Source organism: Piliocolobus tephrosceles, chromosome 16 (assembly GCF_002776525.5).
Source record: "Piliocolobus tephrosceles isolate RC106 chromosome 16, ASM277652v3, whole genome shotgun sequence".
Lineage (NCBI taxonomy): Eukaryota > Metazoa > Chordata > Mammalia > Primates > Cercopithecidae > Piliocolobus > Piliocolobus tephrosceles.
In genome coordinates this window covers 62783976-62805855 of record NC_045449.1, presented here as the reverse complement: position 1 = coordinate 62805855, position 21880 = coordinate 62783976, and the positions used below count along the sequence as shown (strand labels likewise).

The window sequence follows — 21880 nt, the reverse complement described above, 5'->3', positions numbered from 1 at the left end:
TGAGATTCTGAGGCTTATCTCCAATAAGCCCCTCTATAGGTGCCTGGTCATAATTTTCACTTGATACGGCATGTACAGAATTTTGGATTGTGTCCCCTTGGGCAACTCAAGTGTTGGTGATGATCTCTGACAAAATTTTCACCTTGTCAGATAAGAGAAGGAATGTGAAATTTATTTATATACCTTAATTCTTTAATTTGAAGTTGTCTTCTCTATTGTGAGATCATAGCTTTTCTCTATCTGTATTTTGTAGTGAAAATATCATTTCATTTTTTCAGTGATGGTTATAGCATAACAGATAGGCTTTGAAACTATCCTTAACACAATATATTTGTATCTTGAAATATTGTTTGTACAAAAAATCCAAAAGCATTAGAATGACTGGTGCAAAAATGGAGACAGACTGAAGTAGTAGTGTATGTATGCTCTTTCACTGGTGAGATTTGCATTTTAGGAAGCTCTCTCTGGCAGCTGCATGAAGAATGGGCTCAAAGCAGGTGGATACTAATCTGTTTGAGAGGATCAAATTAAGATGTCATCGTAATGTAGAGGGGAGAACAGACTCACGAAATTCTTAGGTAATAGAAATAATCTGATTCAGTGGTTAATTATATAGAAGTTGGGGGAAGTGAGAGAGAGGGAAAAGAGATGAGGATTGGCTCATTGGTTTCTGGCTTTGGCTACTAGAGGTGAGGCACTAACGAGGACAGGCAATAACTACAGTAGTAGCAAAACAAGAATATAAAACATTAGTTTGATTTTTGATACGTTTTTAAAAATACTATAGTTTCTATGAATAAAATGAATTCATTTTTGAATTTTAATTTGTTTCCCCTTCTAAAATTTTTGCTTTGTTTTTTTATAGTATAATTTCTCTTTTTGGCTAGTTCAACTCTAGATGTGCTTACATATTTTCATTTTTGAACATTTCTTCTCTCCCACATAATATCTCTAAAACCACAATACTATTTTCATTTCTCTTGTCAAAGAATTTCTATCTATAACTTGTCCATTCTTTCCCATACATTTTTCTACATGTCATCAACATCTTTTGCTTTCATATATCAAGAAGTTTATATATTCTGTCTCTTCTTTAGCTCTTCTTTTGCAGTAAAATATTATGTGTGAAAATTCTGTATTCTTTTAATTATCCTATAGTTTCTGAAAAATCTTTTAAATTTCCTCCTCTTACCACCAATAAATTCCTATTTTGTGGATATATAATTAAAACACCATCTCATATTATTCTCTTTCCTTCTTTAGATCTGCACCTGTATTTTCTACTCTAATAGATATAAGTCCATTTAACTGTCAAGCCATTTTTACTTGATTATATGTAGAGCCCCTTCTACTGGGGAATGATATGAACTATCTCTTGAAACAGATCCCTGTATAATTCCAGGTCATAAAAAGTCAAAGAATTATCTATGTATCTGGTTGAAAAAATGTATATAAAATAAAACATAAGAAGACTTATGGCAGAAAAAATTTAATCTGTGTTTAATTTTTCTAATGAATTAAAAATATTTCCCATGCTTCTTACATATGATCCTTTAATTTTAATTTTCTTCCTTTCTGTGTCTTTTTCCTATTTGACAAAAGTTATCCAGCCATATGTCTACCTTTACATTCTTAATATGTTCATTTTTGTGCTTTTGTTGTATTCTTAGGACTCGGAAAAAAGGTCTCTTTTAATTTACCGTGAATTATATGCTCACTATTTTCAATATTTTTTCTATATTATCAAAATAATATGTCTGCATATGCTATGGCAGGATCAGCTTACACATCTCTTTTTTTTTTAGCATCCAAATGTCTGGAAATCCAAAAAGTGACGTTCTTGATGTTTGATATGATTGCCTACAGCTGGAACTGTATTCCCTCTCATGAGCGCTTTTACTTTTCTCAATCACAGCTGATAACTTATTGAAAGCCACAGCTCTGTCTTAACTTTAATGCACCTGTAATGGTTTATTTTGAACATTATAAATGTAAATGCCCAAGATAATAAATTAAGTTCAAAATTGATATCAAGTAAAGGACAGATGTTCCTTTATATTGATGTGGTTTAATTGATGCAATATGTAATTGTATCTTTATTAATTAGATAAAGATGGCCATGGGGATTCTCCATTATTTTTCCTTAAGTCTTCCTTTTGGTCCAAACATCAAAATACTCATCATGAAATCTTTGAGAATGAAATAAATTCTGAACATTCCTCTGATGACTCTTTTGAACCAGTTTCTCCAGAATTCCATGGAAAAGAAGCCATAAGGTAACTAAGAAATTACGTACACTTATAGGTAAAAGCTTAATAAATGAAGCTGCAGGTCAAATGTTGATACAGAAGATGTGTTCTTTTCTTTTTTTTATTCTCTGCCATCATCTTAAATTCCTCTCATTCACCATTTTCAAGTAAATACTGTTGATACTATCAACAGTAAAATTTGAGAGACCTATCATTTTCTTGTCTCTCATCTTCTGTCTTCCATCTTATCATCTCCCACCACTTATACTCCCTCTCTGCTTTGTCTTCTAACACACACATACATCTGTGTTATGTATATGTATACATATGCAGTATATAAGTATCTAAGTATATATTATACATGTGTTTCAAACAGGCTATCTTCCTTTAGGGAGTATAGGGACTGAAATTTCGAAGTCAAAAGGTCTCTTCACAATTTAATAGCTTTGTGACTTTCAGTTAAACTATACGAACTATCTAAGCTGCTTTTTCATTCATTTCTAAGAATATATGGCCAGGTGCAGTGGCTCACACTTGTAATCCCAGTACTTTGGTAGACTAGGTGGGCGGATCACTTGAACTCAGGAGTTTGAGACAAGCCTGAGCTCAACATGACGAAACTCTGTCTTTACAAAAAATACAAAAATTGGCCAGGCATGGTGGTGCGTGCCTGTAGTCCCAGCTACTGGGGAGGCTGACCGTGGGAGGATGGCTTGAGCCCAAGAGATGGAGTTTGAGCCGATATGGTACCACTTGCAGTCCAGCCTGGGTGACAGACCCAGACCCTGTATCAAAAATAAATAAATAAGTAAATAGAATATAATGCCTCTCTTTCATCTTTAATAATATAAATAATCAATAAGATAATTAAATGTATATGCCTGTTACATAATAGGGACTGCATAAATGTTAGTTGTACATTCAAACTGGTTTGATTGACTGAAAGTATACAAATATGAAATAATGCAGGGAGAAATATCAGTAAAAGATTCTGCTATAATTTAGTGCATACTTCCCTAGGTGTTTGCTTATTTTATTCAAGATTTTTGGGCAATATTCTTAAGTGGCATTCTATTTATGTAAAGGTATCTTTTTAAAAGTATTTTTTCAGGAGACAGTAGATCATAGTGATTATGATATAGTCTGTAGATTTAAACCAACTGGTTTGAATCCTGGCTTTGCCCCTTTGCATCAGTTTCTTCATCTTAAAAATGAGCATAACAATAATATACAATTTGTTGGTCGGGCGCGGTGGCTCACGCCTGTAATCCCAGCACTTTGGGAGGCTGAGATGGGCGGATCACGAGGTCAGGAGATCGAGACCATCCTGGCTAACATGGTGAAACCCCGTCTCTACTAAAAATTCAAAAAAAAAAAAAATTAGCTGGGCGTGGTGGCGGGCGCCTGTAGTCCCAGCTACTGGGGAGGCTGAGGCAGGAGAATGGCCTGAACCCAGGAGGCAGAGTTTGCAGTGAGCCGAGATGGCACCACTGCACTCCAGCCTGGGCAACAGAGCAAGACTCCGTCTCAAAAAAAACAAAAAACAAACAACAACAACAACAACAAAAAATAATACACAATTTGTCATAAAAAGTCAATGAGCTATCACGTGTAAAGCTTTTACATGGCTCATTGCTAGGTATTCAATAAATATTAGCTATTAGGAATATCCCAAATATACTAAATCAGTTAGACCAATATCAATTCACCGTATTTTGAAACAGATATGTAGGTGATTGATGAAAGTATCTGGGAGCAGTGGGAAATGAGGAAGGAGACAACAGGAGAAGGAGAATACTATAACCTAACATGAAAACATCAAGGTGGAAGTTCTCTATTCCCTGGAGTTGAGGAAATTTCTCAAATTCTGTAATTTTTAGTAGTCTTTCAAGTCCTATCTCCTGCATGAAGACTTTTACAGTTATTCTGTAGCTATAGTTTATCACTTTCTTTGCTATTAATTCTTTTTTTTTTTTTTTTTTTTTTTTTTGAGACGGAGTTTCGCTCTGTCACCCAGGCTGGAGTGCAGTGGCCGGATCTCAGCTCACTGCAAGCTCTGCCTTCCGGGTTTATGCCATTCTCCTGCCTCAGCCTCCCGCGTAGCTGGGACTACAGGCGCCTGCCACCTCTCCCGGCTAGTTTTTTTGTATTTTTTAGTAGAGCCGGGGTTTCACCGGGTTAGCCAGGATGGTCTCGATCTCCTGACCTCGTGATCCGCCCGTCTCGGCCTCCCAAAGTGCTGGGATTACAAGCTTGAGCCACCGTGCCCGGCCAGCCTATTAATTCTTATAGTAATTACATTGACAACAGAAAACTTAGTATTGTTGCACATAACAAATTAAATTAGGACTAAATTATATTATTTCCTCCTTTGTCAGGCCAAAAGCTCATCTTTTAGGGCATGGTTCAATAAATGCCCAGGATCATGAGTTTGATCCATATTCATCCAGTGAACAATGGAGATGGTGTGGTTGTATGGTGTGAAGAGAGGTTATTTGGGTCTCCTAAGTGGTTGATGTTAGCCATCCTATTCAGTGGTCTTAGGTCTAATTTGCCCTTGCGACGTTAATGTGAATTGAGTATATTTTCAGTAAATGTGACAGTTCTAGCCTGTCTAAACCTGCATACAGTATCATCTACCTTGATGTTCCCCCTGTCTGTACCTAGAGATACAGGGAACATCCTATAGGAAGTGGCCTAACATACCTGAAACCAGCAACTCTTTGATCATTCTGGACCAGACTGTTCCTGCTGACAAATTAATTACTTTGTTAATTTATTCATCATTAATCAACCCCTCTGCTAGAATTAGGATACAGAGATTAATGATAGTCTTTAACCTCAGGAAGTGCAGAGTCTAGGGAAATAGATACTAAAATAGATAACTGATAAAAGAAGTAGTAGAGATGGACACAGATAATTAAAAGAAATAAAGAAGGATCATCCAACCCAGTGTAGTGTAGTGGGGAAAGTCAAAAGGAGGTGACTCTTAAGGTGAGTCTTATGAAAGAGAAAGATCTTGGTCATATAAAGTATGGTGGGGTATGTGAAGGTCCTTCCATACATGGGATATGGCATAAGCCACCTAGTAGAGCAAGAGACAGTGTGTATGTCTAGGGAACACAAGGAACTGACATTTCTGACCTTAAAGTACAAGAAAAGAGAGAGGTAAACTTTAAGAGGTAGGGACCAAATCAGATCATGGAAGATTTTGCTTGCCAAGGTAAGGAGAGTAGGCTATCCTGTATAGTGTGGGGAATCACTGAATGATTTTTAAGGAGGCAAATTAGGTAACCAGAACTTTGATAGATCACTTTGGCAGCTTTATGAAGAATGGATTTGAGGGTGATGCAACTGGAGAAATGGAAATATGTAGGGTATTTTATCAGTCTAGGTCTGGTCAGCAAAAGTGAGTTGCTGAAAATATTGTGGGAGTAAAGTGGTTTAATACAGGGACTAGGGATTCACAAATATACAAGAGTTAGAGGAGAGAAGGTTAAGTTACAGCCAGAAAGTCGGGAAATAGCCATCGAGGACCTTACCCTGATGCACAGAAATGGGTGTTTTTCAAGAAGTTTGCCGGTATACTGCTGCAAATGTCAGGGATTTTCTGGGAAATCTCTCACCAGTTATCTTAATCTGCAGTAGCAAAGCAGTACTTGTCAAGAAATCTGAGAAGCTGTTGCAAACCTCGAGCCTGCAAATATGCGCTTGGCTCACGTGAACCGAGAATAATGACCTTGCTTCATTTCTGCTCTCCAAATCTTGCCCACGTCCTTCTCATTAGCAAAATCTGATACTGAAAAGAGGGTTCTGTGAAATCTAGTCCCTGGTATGTCCTCTGCATTGCAGAAGAAAAGAGATTGTTGCTGATAGAAAAGGGATAATTAAAAATCCACCACAGAGGTCATAGCCCTGGTTGAGGTGAAAGATGAAAAGAGCCTGTGCAAGAAGGTAAAAGAAAAGTGGTAAAGAGGTAAATTCAAATAGATTTATAAAGTTAAATTCATAAGTTCTTGAAGTTAAATTGTAATAATTTTGTAGGTCACAGGATGGGGTGAAAAAGGGAGAGAGAGAGTTAAGGATGCCTCTCAGGCTGTTAGCTTGAGTTCCTGGGTAGACAGTAGAAATGCTAACTGAGATAGAGAATGGCAGTGGGCCGGTTTAGAGGAAAGTATAATGCATTCAGTTTGATATCCAAGTGCAGATATATAGTAAAAAGCAGAATATCTGAAACTTTGAAGAAATCTCTAAAACACAAATTTGGGAATCATTAGAATTTAGGTAGCAGTTGAAGCCACGAGAGTGGGTAAGATTTTATGGCAAAGGTTTGAGAATAAGAAAAATAGTCGGTCAAGTATAGAATCCAATTTAAGGAGTCCATAAAGTATGCCAAAACGGAATAGTAAGAGGAAGATGTGGAAGCCAAAGTGTAGAAGCCAGGGAAGTAGAGACTTATGAAAAGAGTGAGTAATAGTTTAAAACAGTGATAAGGGATATCAAATAAGGACTAAAAAGTGTTCATTAGATTTGATAACTAGAATGGTCATTGATGAATTTCGCTGAGAATAGTTTTTTGTGGAGTGGTAAGGTGAGAAGCTCTATTGTCTTAGGCTGGGAAATAAATGTGAGATAAAGAAATGGAAATAGGGAGTAAAGATTATTATTTTGACAAATTTGCCTGTGAAAGATAATGATTGAGAGGGTTTCAAGATTGAGGGAAAGCCTCTCTCCCTTTTTTTCTTTCTCTCCCTTCTTGCCTTCTTCTCTTTTTTTTTCAATTTTAGCTTTCCCTTATTCATTTGATAACTTAGAGAAATAGCTGGAATATATGAAATGCCAAGCTTTATAAGAGTATTAGCAGGTCTGTGTAAATCTCTTTTGGGAGTGGTGAGGGGAGGGCTTTTTCTACTGCCCTCCTTAGATCCCATTGAGAGTGATACTCTTTACTGTGAAGGTCAGACTTAGTTATGAACTGTAATCTGTGTTATTAATATTAGAAAATGCATTTACCTCCAAATTACTTCATCTTCTTTCAGAATCAGAAATGTTAAAAAAGAATATAATGGAAAGACTGGAAAAGTAGAAGCATTGCAAGGTAAAAAGAAAAACTTCATTGCTTGATAATGTTTTAAATTAAAACACAAAGACATTTTTGTGATCTGAAAATATAAATAATTATTGTGGAACATTAGAGAATAAATATGGAGAAAACAAAAAAATTAAAAATATGTTTCTACCATGAAGGATAATCACCAATAATATATTATCTTTTTTCTATATATACATTTATATATAAAATATTTTTTCAAAAATAGGAATGCACGGTTTATACCGGTTTATAATCTTTGACCTGACTTTCTCAAACTAAGCTTGAAGTATCAGTGAAATTGGTTTTACTTTCATAGAACTCTTCATCATCTATTTTGGGCTGTGGTTTGCCTGATTTTTGACTCTCTGACAATCTAATTCCCTCTGTTTTCTGTCTTCAGAGAATCTCCTAAAATTTATGGCATGCTAACTGAATTCTTCTTTTCTGATGGAGCTAAGTTTTCAAACATTAAAGAAAAAGTTGTCAAGCCTTAGGCACATATATGTGAAAATGCCTGTGACATGTCTTAGATCCCAGTAGATATTTCTAAATATGATGTCCATACTTTTGTGATATAAAGCAGAATGATGACCAGTACCAGGAGATAGTTCACCAATGTTCTCCTTACCAATTCTACCTCCCTCCAAATATGAAATAAACTCTCCCCCTTTTCTCTACACCCAGACTTTCTGTTTCTGGCTTTGCAAACCTCAGGGAGACAATTTCTTAAGCCACACTGCTTTCCTTTGCCTAGGAAGCAAATAAACTGTTTTGTTTTTATTCCTAGTAGTCTTTGCTTTATTAAATATTAAATGTACAGATTCTTTGACATTCAAAGGATTTGAAGGAAGCAAGAAGGTAGGAATTTATATTCCCAGTCTTGATCCAATTTCTCAGACAAATTGAAGCTTTGTCTTCATGAATGCATCACTTATACAATTAAATGTATAATTTAATAGGGGATGTATTAAGATACCAATGAAATGAAATGCTGACATATATTTTACTTTTCCAATTTTAAGGTCCATTCCATCTGCATATAATCCAAAATCTAATTTCCACATTTTATTCTAAAACAGGCATATTTTTTGACATATATGAAGGACAGATCACTGCAATACTTGGGCATAATGGAGCTGGTAAATCAACACTGCTAAACATTCTTAGTGGATTGTCTGTTTCTACAGAAGGTGAGAAAATAGTTTTACAAAGTAAGTTGGCTGAAAAAGCAAGTTGTAAATTGATTTGATTGTGTAAAAATTATTTCTGTATATTGGACTTGTTACACAATTGAATAATTTAGAACAGGAAATATTTATCTCATATGTACATAAATTCATGAAAACATTTGTATCTGTATTCCACTATTACTTGACATTCCACGTCAAGTCCATTGCTGTGGACACAGATATTTATGTTAAGAGTAATCTGAATTATTCAATGTATTAATTATGCAATTGGAAAATGTGAAGTTTCTTTAATAAAAACAAGTTTTTTGAACAAAATCTAAATACTGACATATATTATCACTCTGCATAGAATTAGCATTCTGGCAGTAAAGCCTTTTAATTTTCTATTTATAGGATCAACCACTATTTATAATACCCAAGTCTCTGAAATAACTGACATGGAAGAAATGAGACAGAACATTGGATTTTGTCCACAGTTCAATTTTCAATTTGACTTCCTCACTGTGAAAGAAAACCTCAGGGTATTTGCTAAAATAAAAGGGATTCAGCCAAAGGAAGTAGAACAAGAGGTAGAGGAACACATTAAAATTGATGGCTTTGGAAATAATTTACTTTTGACTATATTTTTTTTGTTCAGCTATTACTTTACTCTTTGATAGATAAAGCTTAATCAGTGAAGTTCTACAATAAATTCTTTTCATTTTTAGAGAGTAAAAAGTGCTTAAAGTGAAATATTTGGTATTGCTAACACAGAGTTTTTTTTGATAGGTAAAAAGAATTATAATGGAATTAGATATGCAAAGCATTCAAGACATTATTGCTAAAAAATTAAGTGGTGGACAGAAGAGAAAGCTAACATTAGGGATTGCCATCTTAGGAGATCCTCAGGTGAGAGAAAAAATGTATTTTTATAATTAATTTAGATTGGAGGATATACAAATATTATTAAAGTCCAACTTCTACTGTAGTTACCAAATGTGAGGGAAAATTTATAATAAAGTACCAGTCAAGCTTGTTAGGTGTCCGTGTGAAGAGACCACCAAACAGGCTTTGTGTGAGCAATAAAGCTTTTTAATCACCTGGGTGCAGGCAGGCTGAGTCTGAAAAGAGAGTCAGTGAAGGGAGATAAGGGTGGGGCCGTTTTATAGGATTTGGGTAGGTAAAGGAAAATTACAGTCAAAGGGGGGTTATTCTCTGGTGGGCAGGAGTGGGGGGGTCACAAGGTGCTCAGTGGGGGAGCTTTTTGAGCCAGGATGAGCCAGGAAAAGGGCTTTCACAAGGTAATGTCATCACTTAAGGCAAGGACCAGCCATTTTCATTTCTTTTGTGGTGGAATGTCATCAGTTAAGGCGGGGCAGGGCATTTTCACTTCTTTTGTGATTCTTCAGTTATTTCAGGCCATCTGGGTGTATATACGTGCAAGTCACAGGGGATGTGATGGCTTGGCTTGGGCTCAGAGGCCTGACATTAGGGATCTGGTGGAGGACTGTATTTGAGTCTAGAAATCATACTAGTTTTCATGGTGCTTTCTGAAGATCCTCACTGTGAAGAGGAAGATGCTTTCATATGTTTCCTCCTCTGTAGGTTTTGCTACTAGATGAACCAACTGCTGGATTGGATCCCTTTTCGAGGCATCGAGTGTGGAGCCTCCTGAAGGAGTATAAAGTAGACCGAGTTATCCTCTTCAGTACCCAATTCATGGATGAGGCTGACATCTTGGCTGGTGATTCTTGGCTTCTTTATTCCAACTAGTTATTTAAAGATTTAACATGAGAGTTATTTTTAATAGCCTGTTTTCAAAAGAAGAAAATCTTGTTTGCAGTTTATTTGCAGAAGCCCATTTCAAGCCTCCACATGTCATTGACTACAACAAGTCACATGGGGTGTAACCCTGCCGAGTTACATAGCAAAGTATGTAGACAAAGGAGGAGGTGAAGAATCAGGCCATCCTTGGAAAGTTTTGTGGCACTTGATTAGCTATGGGGAATGCAGTGAATTTCTGAGGCCTGTTTCACAATAGGCATGGGGATTAGAAATGATACTGCACCCAGGGGCTTAATGACATTACAGTTGTATTGATCTTGCAAATTTCATTCAGTGTTTTGGTATCCAAAGTAGAGAATATACCATGTAAGGAATTTTCTTCACATAATTTTTTGAATCTTCCTTTCTGCTCAGATAGGAAAGTATTTCTGTCTAAAGGGAAGTTGAAATGTGCAGGATCATCTTTGTTTCTGAAGCAAAAGTGGGGTATTGGATATCATTTAAGGTATGTATTCTAGGTGTGGTTATTTCTAAATGAGCGTATTAATATGAGGGTAACATTTTATAGAAGCCTTTAGAAATGTAAGAAAGGCAAGTTAACTTTTGGTAGAAATTGTTTTGCAATAAACAGCCCAAAATGTCTCCCTCATTAACATTTCCTTTGTTGGTTATCTCTTGGTTTTAAGCATGCTAATTAAAAAACAAAGTATACTTCTCAAAACAATGTTTTTGTTTTTTTTTTTTTGAGGACGGAGTCTCGCTCTGTCGCCAGGCTGCAGTGCAGTGGCTGCAACCTCCAACTCCCTGGTTCAAGGGATTCTCCTGCCTCAACTTCCTGAATAGTTGGGATTACAGGCATGCACCACCACACCCAGCTAATTTTTTGTATTTTTAGTAGAGACGGGGTTTCACCATGTTGGCCAGGATGGTTTCGATCTCCTGACCTCGTGATCCACCTGCCTCGGCCTTCCAAAGTGCTGGGATTACAAGCGGAGCCACCGTGCCCAGTCTGTACAACATTTTTAAGCCAATATTTATATAGAAAAAAATTATCTTTATGTCCTCAATAAGCCATTGATTAATTTTAGCAAAACACTTTGCACTAAAATTCTGTAGTTATATTCCAAATCTCATTGATAGAATGGCAGAATATCACATGGGAACATTTTAGAAAGCATCAAATACTTACAAACAAGCTCTGCAAATAGAAGTTGTTGACATTAAGAGAAACCACTTACTGCATAGAAAACAACTGTTTATTAAAAACCTTATTAATTTTCCATTTATTAAGAAGCAGTGTTTCATGTATTTTATATCCTATCATGATTTTTTATGTATATCACACATATAGCACAATTGTGATAGTTTTATATATGTATATATATGTGTATATATGTGTGTGTTTGTGTATGTGTGTATGTATGCTAAAATGTCACTGCTTTAATTACATTTAGAGGAATTGGTGTTGATATGTACTATGATTTTTCCATTTAAAATAATGCAAAATAGGCTACCAATTAGCACTTTGAAGTTGAATTAGCAATTTGAAGTGGAGTATGTGATTTGCAGGAACCAATTACTACAGTTAAGTAGAATATGCCTGTAATACATATAAACTGTTTAATAAAAAACTATCTTTTCATGAGTAGTGGTGTTGGAAAAGAATCCAAGAGACTTATGGCTCTTTTGAAATAATAGTTTACACAGGAATGAAATGTGTGACACAGAGAAAATCACATCCCTTATTAAACAGCACATTCCTGATGCCAAGTTAACAACAGAAAGTGAAGAAAAGCTTGCATATAGTTTGCCTTTGGAAAAAACGAACAGATTTCCAGGTAACTTACTGTGTAATCACATAGAATATATGCAAGTGTTCATGATTATGCTGACTGCATTTTCTGTTGTTCTATAAATGGAGTTCTAAAGCTTATAGAAAAGGTTTCCTTGGATTATTGTGATTGCTTTAATATGAAAACATTTGTAGACATCTATTTTGAGTAACATTTAGACATTAGTATTTTAATGTACTCATTGATACTTTTAGTTGCATTGACTTATTATTATTGGCTTTTTAGATCTTTACAGTGACCTTGATAAGTGTTCTGACCAGGGCATAAGGAATTATGGTGTTTCAATGACAACTCTGAATGAAGTATTCTTGAACCTAGAAGGAAAATCAGCAATTGATGAACCAGGTATAAAAATGTGTGTCTAGCAGAAAATTAAGAAAAAAAAAAAAGAGAAGAGAAAAAGATGATATTCTAATTCATGTTTGTAGATTTTTATGTGGATTTCTACCTATAATATGCATTAGACAGAAAACAGCATTGTCCACTTTTAAAAGTATTATAATCATTTTATATCGAATATAATCAGTCTTGGTGCTAGGCAAATTGCTTTCCAACATCTGTCTGCTTTCCATGTCAGTGACAGACACATCTCTTTGCAGTGACCACTTCTTCCTTATCATCAAAACTCTCTGCTATAGTGATGAATTCTGATACTGCCTCTTACGTGCCATTCCTTATAAAAATGTGCTCTTAATTAGCTAATAAACTAATTATAATTAATGTATTAACAAGAAGTAATAAAATGTTATTTCCTTAGTTTACTTTGTAATAATAATTGGAAGAATTAGGAGGCTACTATACATAGACCAATGGAACAAGTTAGAGAACACAGCAATAAAGTCACACACCTACAATCATCTGATATTCAACAAAGCCAGTAAAAACAAACAATGGGGAAATGACTTCCTGTTCAATAAATGGTGCTGGGATAACTGGCTAACCACAGGCAGAAGATTGAAACCAGAGCCCTACCTTTCACCCTATACAGAAATAAACTCAAGATGGATTAAATACTTAAATGTAAAACCTAAGACTATAAAAACCTGAGAAGAAAACCTACAAAATACCATTCTGGACACTGGTTCTGGCAAAGACTTCATGATGAAGACTCCAAAAGCAATTGTAACAAAAAGAAAAATTGACAAGTGAGTCCTAATTAAACTAAAGAGCATCTGCACAGCAAAAGAAACTATCAACAGAGCAAACAGACAACCTACAGAATGGGAGAAATTATTTGCAAACTATGCATCCAACAAAGGTATAATATCCAGAATCTGTAAAGAGCTTAAACAAATCAACAAGCCAAAAACAACCCCATTAAAAAATGGACAAAGGACATGAACAGATACTTCTCAGAAGAATACATACATGCAACCAACAAGCATATGAAAAAATGCTCCATATCATGAATGAATAGGGAAATGCAGATCAAAACCACAAGACACCATCTCACACCAGTCAAAATGGTTATTATTAAAAAGCAAAAAGATAACAAATGCTAATGAGGTTGTGGAGGAAAGGGAATGATTATGCTCTGTTGGTGGGAATGTAAATTAGTTCAGCCACTTCAGAAAGCAGTCTGGAGATTTCTCAAAGACCTTTAAATAGAACTGTCATTCGACCCAGCAATCCCATTACTGAGGATATAGCCAAAGGTATATAAATTATTCTACCATAAAGATATATGCAGATATGTTCATTGCAGCACTATTCACAATAGCAAAGACATGGAATCAACCTAGATGCCCATCAGTGGTGGACTGGATGAAGAAAATGTGTTGGCGGGGCGTGGCGGCTCAAGCCTGTAATCCCAGCACTTTGGGAGGCTGAGACGGGTGGATCACGAGGTCAGGAGATCGAGACCATCCTGGCTAACACGGTGAAACCCTGTCTCTACTAAAAAATACAAAAAAACTAGCAGGGCGAGGTGGCGGGTGCCTATAGTCCCAGCTACTCGGGAGGCTGAGGCAGGAGAACGGCGTGAACCCGGGAGGTGGAGCTTGCAGTGAGCTGAGATAGGGGTGAACCCGGGAGGCGGAGCTTGCAGTGAGCTGAGATCCGGCCACTGCACTCCAGCCTGGGCGATAGAGCCAGACTCTGTCTCAAAAAAAAAAAAAAAAGAAAAGAAAATGTGTTACATGTACACTATGTAATACCACGCAACCATAAAGAATGTGCTCATGTCCTGTGCAGCAACATGGAGTAAGCTGGAAGCCATTATCCTAAAGAAATTAACACAGGAACAGAAAACCAAATACCATATGTTCTCACTTATAAGTGAGAAGTAAACATTGCGTACACACGAATGCGAAGAAGAGAAAAACAGACACCAGGGCCTACTTAAGTGTGGAGGATGAGAATTGAAAAATGACCTCGTGGGTATTATGCTGATTACCTGGATGACAAAATTGTCTGTACACCAAACCTCCAAATCCCCATGACACACAGTTTACCCATGTAACAAGCCTGCACCGAAAATAAAAATTGGAAAGGAAAAAAAAAAAAAAGAATTTAGGAGACTACTATATACCAGCCATTGTGCTCAGTTCTTGAATTATATTGTTTTTTAATTCCCATAATAACATCAAGCTGCCCATGAAAAAACTGATATTTGAAGTTGTGTCATTAGCCAAAATTGTACAGTTAAAGTATGATGTATGTGGGACTCAAACAGAAGGCCTTTCCATGGACTTTCCATCGTTTGAAAGCACAATGTCTTGAACTCATTACTGAGATGTCAATCATCAGTGTTGAACTAATCCTGTAGGGGAAATTCCAGATGACAGAGGAGGCCTTTTGGAAACTCAGCTACATAAATTTGTCTTTGTGCTTCCGCATAAAACTTGTTCTGCAAAAGTATCCCTTAGTGAAGAGCTGCTGTTATTGGTATGAAAGAATAAATGCATGTTAGGAAGCCTCAATCATCCTCAAAAATTAATTTACTGTCTCATTGGAATTGAATCCATTACATATGTTTGAAGGAAAGGTTTTTAATGTAAATTTTGATTGTGAATGTCAGTAGCTCAACTTGTTAGAAGTGCTGTTTCAAATAGTCGAACATCATTTTCAAAGTTTTTAAAGAGAAAATGCAGATAACATAGCCTATTAAAATGTTTTATTACATGATTGTAGATTTTGACATTGGGAAACAAAGGAAAATATATGTGACAAGAAATACTGGAAATGAGTCTGAAATGGAACAGGTTCTTTGTTCTCTTCCTGAAACAAGAAAGGCTGTCAGTAGTGCAACTCTCTGGAGACGACAAATCTATGCGGTGGCAACACTTCGCTTCTTAAAGTTAAGGCGTGAAAGGAGAGTTCTTTTGTGTTTGTGAGTATCAGATTACTTTATATCTATTTCGTCAATATATGAAAAATTCAAATATTAAGAAAATAAATATATTAATTTATTCATTCATTTAACAGTTTTTAAATATCTTTACCTATCCTGCTGTTACTGAGGAAAATGTCACTGCCTCATGTGCTAGAAGTCAATACTATGACACTGGATTTTTGAGAAAAGATTTTTATTACAAGGTGACTCACAAGGAGACAGGAAGTCAGCTCAAATCTGTCTCCCTGTGCTGACTTTAAGGCAGTAATTTTATTAGAAAAGGTTTAGAGAGTGAATTCTGGAATTAAGCATGATAGAAGAAAAGGAGAGGTCTGGAAAGTCCTCAGGCATGCACAGATATCTCTTCATGCCTCCTCATGTATCCCTTGTGCAAATTCAAGTGCAGTTGGTATGAAATATATAGTGGAAATTCAGACTGTGAAGTCAGCAGGATGATTCTGGACAGACTGTAATTGGCCATATTGGTTCCAGTGGATTTCAGCCAGTTTTATTATCTTACAAGCTGAGGGAGTTTCAGTGTTTCAACAAATTGTTTCTTGTTTTTTTTTCTTCTTTCAATCTGACACCCTACAAACTCAATGATTTCTGCTAGTCGTTGGTTTCTTTAACTCTTTGGGGCACAGTTTTACTGCTGTAGTGAACAAAATTGATAAGGCCTTTAAACTTGTTCAATTATATCACAAATCTTTATTGAAACTTGCTGTGGTATACTAGGCATTGTTCTAGGAGTTTGGTTATATTAGTGAATACAAATGGCACAGATTTCTACTCTCATGGTGTTTACATCTGGTTGGGGGGAAAAGATGAAAAATACTGAATATAAAACTAAATAACTTATATGCCAGGTTATACAAAATAGAGTAGAAAAGGGGATAGGAAGGGATGACAGGAGTTAGAGGTACATTACAATTCTAAATAGGTTTGTTGGCATTGGTCTTATTGAAATTGTTACATTTGAGCCAAGATGAGAAAATATGGAGGGCTAATAGCAGTTGAGAAAGAAAAGCATCCATTGAATTTGGCAAAAGGGAAGTTATTAAAGGTTTTATCAAGAGGTCTGAAAGTAGGCAACTCTTTTGCGGTGCTTGACTATGGAGGGGAGTAGAAAGAGCAGAAGCTAAAAGGCAATGTGAAGTCGGGAGGAAAGTTGATTTTATAATGAATGAGAGATACACGGAGGGTGGAGAGTTTGGATTCATTACAGTATTGACAAGGACTGACCTCTTCGTTAGGAGCAAAGATCTATTATGTACTTCAGCAGAATAAAAGAATGAGAGGATGACTGAATCTGTGGATGTTTTCTTTTCTTTTGGCAGCAATAAGATGAAGGAGTTTCTGTCCTATTCCTTTTTTTTTTTCCTGTGAAATATAAGGCTGATAGGGAGAAGAAGGTAGAGTCTGAAGTCTGATGGGAAAGTAGTCATTGCAGAGTGGACTCATATGTTTATTAGAGAAACAAAGATTGCTTGGAAACATTTCACTTGCAGTTTGAATTGGTGGGATGACTTCTAGATATAAAAATAGTGTTTTAAATGTTGCATTTAGTTTCATGAATATTAAAATATTTGTAAACTAACAATTGAAGAAAGTTAAAATTTTACTTGCAATTGTGCACATAGCAAGCTTGAGTCTGCAGTGTAAAATAGGGCTTCTTTCTCATCACAAGTACCCAAGCAGGCAGTTTGAGGCCCCTGTTACCTCATAAAATCATTTCCTGTGTTGTCCTGGTAAACCAGCATACTGACAGAGGATTGTCCCTGGGTTCCACCTTTTCTCTTGATGCTCTGTTACCCTTGAATATCTCCCAATGTGATACAAATTATGTAATTTTTTTGTGCCAATTCTCAGATTACTGTCACTGTATGATTCATTTTATCTAACTAAACACCACACATGCATGTGGAATTTCCATAGTTAGCACTTATATAGCATCTTTGTGACTTAAATAATCAGAGGAAAATTGCTTCAGACTCATGTTATAATTTTGTTTTACTTAGGTCACTAGTACTTGGAGTTGCTTTTATCCCCATCATTCTAGAAAAGATAATGTATAAAGTATTTCGTGAAACTCATTGTTGGGAGTTTTCACCCAGTATGTATTTCCTTTCTCTGGAACAAATCCCGAAGACGCCTCTTACCAGCCTATTAATCATTAATAATACAGGTGAGAAATGGGGCTGAAATATAGTGTCAATTTTTATTATCAAAGATCTTTTTAATAAAAGATACAATACCTGAGAGACAATTGAAAACAAAAATGGTGTCTGTCCAGCTTGCTCCATTTTCAAGTGAAGGAAACTGATGGGTTAATTTTCTTTTTAAATATTTTTTATTTTGTATTATCTTTATTTCGATAGGTTTGTGGGAAACAGGTGGTGTTTGGTTACATGTATAAGTTCTTTAATGGTGATTTCTGCGATTTTGGTGGACTCATCACCTGAGCAGTGTACACTGTACTCAATGTGTAGTCTTTTATCCCTCAACCCCGTCCCACCCTTTCCCGAGTCCCCAAAAGCCATTGTATCATTCTTACGCCTTTGTGCCTTGGTAGCTTAGCTCCCACTTATGAGTGAGAACATATGATGTTTGATTTTTCAATTCCTGAGCTACTTCACTGAGAATGATGGTCTCCAACTCCATCCAGGTTGCTGCAAATGTCATTATTTCATTTCGTTTTATGGATTAGTAGTATTCCAAGGTGTGTGTGTGTGTATATGTTTATAACTTTTTTAATCCACTCATTGATTGATAGGCACTTGGGCTTGTTCCATATTTTCACAATTGTGAATTGTGCTGCTGTAAACATGTGTGTGCAAGTATCTTTTTCATATAATGACTTCTTTTCCTCTTGGTAGGTATCCAGAAGTGGGATTGCTGGATCAATCGGTAGACTTACTTGTAGTTCTTTAAGGAATCTCCATATTGTTTTTCATAGTGGTTTTACTAGTTGACATTCCCACCAACAGTGTAAAAGTGTTCCCTTTTTTATCACATCCATGCCAACATCTATTATTTTTTGATCCATCTTCAGGTCTCGCAGCCATGGGTACCAGCACCTGTTCTGGTGGAGGTAGCAGGGGAGTGAAGTGGACTCTGTAAGGGTCCTTGGTTGTGGTTTTGTGTAGTGTGCTGGTATTGGTCAGCCTCCAGCCTGGAGGTGGCAATTTCAAGAGAGCATCAACTATGGTAGTATAGGGAAGATGCAAACTTCCCCTAGGGTCGCCTGGATAAGTATTCAGGTTTCTCAGGTAGTGGGTCGGGGCCATAGAACTTCCAAGAGATTATGTCTACCAGAGTGGGTGGAGAAAGACCAGCAGGTGAGGGTAGGGTTAGGCATGTCTGAGCTTAGACCATACTTGGACAGGGCTTGCTGCAGCTCCTGTGGGGCATGGCGGATGGAGTTATGATCCCATGGAGATTATGGCTGCTTCTGCTGCATCGTATAGGTCGCCAGGGAAGTGGGGGAAAACCAGCAGTGACAGGCCTCACCCAGTTCCCACACAGCCCACAAGGTGATCTCAATGCCCCTACAACAGAACTGAGTTTGTTTCTAGGCAGCTGGTGAGCAGGACTGAGAATTCACCCTATGCTACAAGACTCCCTTTGAGAAAGCAAGCAGGACTCTCGGGTTATGTGCTTTCCCCCTGCCATGGCTTCTGTGCTCGTATCTGCACTCCCTGATGATGCCCTCCCCCAAGATTCTGTCCAGGAAACTATGCATTTGGCTGAAATTGTTACAAAGTTCAGCTGGAAGTTTCCTTCTCCCTGTGGTCTTTCCCCAACTCCACTGGCAGCCCTCCCCAAGGACCCCTCTGAGACAAAGTCAAAAATGGCTTCCCTAGGGGCTGAGAGTGCCCACAGGGTTCTTCCCACTGCTTCCTCTCCCACTATATTTTGCTTGGCTTTCTAAATTCATCTTAGCTCCAGGTAAGGTAAAATCCTCCCGTGATCTGGACCTTCAGGTTCCCCAGTGATGATGTGTGTTTGGGGGTGGACATTCCCCTTTCTCACCTAGGACACTCAGTTTTTCAGCTGTCTCATGGCGCCTGCAGCTGCAAGCCGCCTCTTTCAAAGCATCTGTGGATTCTCTCCCTGATGGGTCATTTTAAATCCAGAGTTCCCTTGGTGGGGGGTGGTTGATTCAGATGTGGAGGCTGCATCATAGCTTGACTTCTCCCTCTGACCAATGTGACTTCCTTTCCATCTATGATGGAAGTCAAGTCACAAAACTTAATGGGCACAGTGGCAAATATCAAGTTAACTTAATTTCGTAAAGATGTTTTGAATGGGTTACTAGTACTTTAAATATCATGGCAAGGTTAGTGCCATTTAAGGTTGATAGGATCACTAGGACAAGCCTGGGTCATGAGGTATATTTTGTATGTATTATTCATAATTACAAACATTACATGGTTCTGGTAAAGTTTATAAAAGTCACTACTAGCAAATTTTCTTCCTGTGAGAATTGCAATCTTCTTTTCGTAAACTGTTTTCACCTGGTGAGAATTGTAAGCTAAACGAATATATTTCTGAAAAGAATAAAGGAGCCTGTCACATTGAAGATGGTAAATGGAACTTAATGTCGTAGCATCAGAATAAATAGTATCGTACTCCTAAAGAGCAAGACTCTTTACTAAGCTATTCTGGGTTTTTCTTTTTTTTTTTATTATTATTATTTTTTTATTATACTTTAAGTTCTAGGGTACATGTGCATAACGTGCAGGTTTGTTACATATGTATACTTGTGCCATGTTGGTGTGCTGCACCCATCAACTCGTCAGCACCCATCAATTCATCATTTATATCATGTATAACTCCCCAATGCACCCCCTCCCCCCCCCTCCCCCCTCCCCCCTCCCCATGATAGGCCCCAGTGTGTGATGTTCCCCTTCCCGAGTCCAAGTGAGCTCATTGTTCAGTTCCCACCTATGAGTGAGAACATGCGGTGTTTGGTTTTCTCTTCTAGTGATAGTTTGCTAAGAATGATGGTTTCCAGCTGCATCCATGTCCCTACAAAGGACGCAAACTCATCCTTTTTTATGGCTGCATAGTATTCCATGGTGTATATGTGCCACATTTTCTTAATCCAGTCTGTCACTGATGGACATTTGGGTTGATTCCAAGTCTTTGCTATTGTGAATAGTGCCGCAATAAACATACGTGTGCATGTGTCTTTGTAGTAGAATAATTTATAATCCTTTGGGTATATACCCAGTAGTGGGATGGCTGGGTCATATGGTACATCTAGTTCTAGATCCTTGAGGAATTGCCATACTGTTTTCCATAATGGTTGAACTAATTTACAATCCCACCAACAGTGTAAAAGTGTTCCTGTTTCTCCACATCCTCTCCAGCACCTGTTGTTTCCTGATTTTTTTAATGATTGCCGTTCTAACTGGTGTGAGATGGTATCTCATTGTGGTTTTGATTTGCATTTCTCTGATGGCGAGTGATGATGAGCATTTTTTCATGTGTCTGTTGGCTGTATGAATGTTTTCTTTTGAGAAATGTCTGTTCATATCCTTTCCCCACTTAACTATACTACAAGGCTACAGTAACCAAAACAGCATGGTACTGGTACCAAAACAGAGATATAGACCAATGGAACAGAACAGAGTCCTCAGAAATAATACCACACATCTACAGCCATCTGATCTTTGACAAACCTGAGAGAAACAAGAAATGGGGAAAGGATTCCCTATTTAATAAATGGTGCTGGGAAAATTGGCTAGCCATAAGTAGAAAGCTGAAACTGGATCCTTTCCTTACTCCTTACACGAAAATTAATTCAAGATGGATTAGAGACTTAAATGTTAGACTTAATACCATAAAAACCCTAGAAGAAAATCTAGGTAGTACCATTCAGGACATAGGCATGGGCAAGGACTTCATGTCTAAAACACCAAAAGCAACGGCAGCAAAAGCCAAAATTGACAAATGGGATCTAATTAAACTAAAGAGCTTCTGCACAGCAAAAGAAACTACCATCAGAGTGAACAGGCAACCTACAGAATGGGAGAAAATTTTTGCAATCTACTCATCTGACAATGGGTTTTTCTTAACACAATTGGGAATCATTATTATTTTAAGCTTTGACTTTGATTTTCTTGCTTTTTTTTTTTTTTTTTTTTTTCATGTTGCCTTCCTTCCACTACATTAGGATCGAATATTGAAGACCTCGTGCATTCACTGAAGCGTCAGGATATAGTTTTGGAAATAGATGACTTTAGAAACAGAAATGGCTCAGACGATCCCTCCTACAATGGAGCCATCATAGTGTCTGGTGATCAGAAGGTATGTTTGCTTCAATGCACTGTTTTATGATGAGTGGTGTTTTTTTTTTTTTTTTTTTTTTTTTTTTTTTTTTTTTTTTTTTT

At 37.0% G+C, this 21880-nt stretch overlaps 1 protein-coding gene across 1 annotated transcript in view; it reads left to right on the top strand.

Annotated features, from left to right (window-relative positions):
• Nucleotides 1-21880, top strand: part of ABCA10 (ATP binding cassette subfamily A member 10) — a 79667-nt gene that overhangs the window by 21604 nt on the left and 36183 nt on the right. Inside the window, exons 9-20 of the mRNA XM_026456777.1 lie at nt 2108-2276; nt 7289-7347; nt 8421-8531; nt 8925-9100; nt 9300-9419; nt 10116-10254; nt 10710-10800; nt 11994-12133; nt 12374-12493; nt 15281-15479; nt 17501-17667; nt 21664-21797. Of these exons, the coding sequence (XP_026312562.1) occupies nt 2108-2276; nt 7289-7347; nt 8421-8531; nt 8925-9100; nt 9300-9419; nt 10116-10254; nt 10710-10800; nt 11994-12133; nt 12374-12493; nt 15281-15479; nt 17501-17667; nt 21664-21797 (1625 nt within the window). The remainder of the gene's footprint in view (nt 1-2107; nt 2277-7288; nt 7348-8420; nt 8532-8924; nt 9101-9299; nt 9420-10115; nt 10255-10709; nt 10801-11993; nt 12134-12373; nt 12494-15280; nt 15480-17500; nt 17668-21663; nt 21798-21880) is intronic.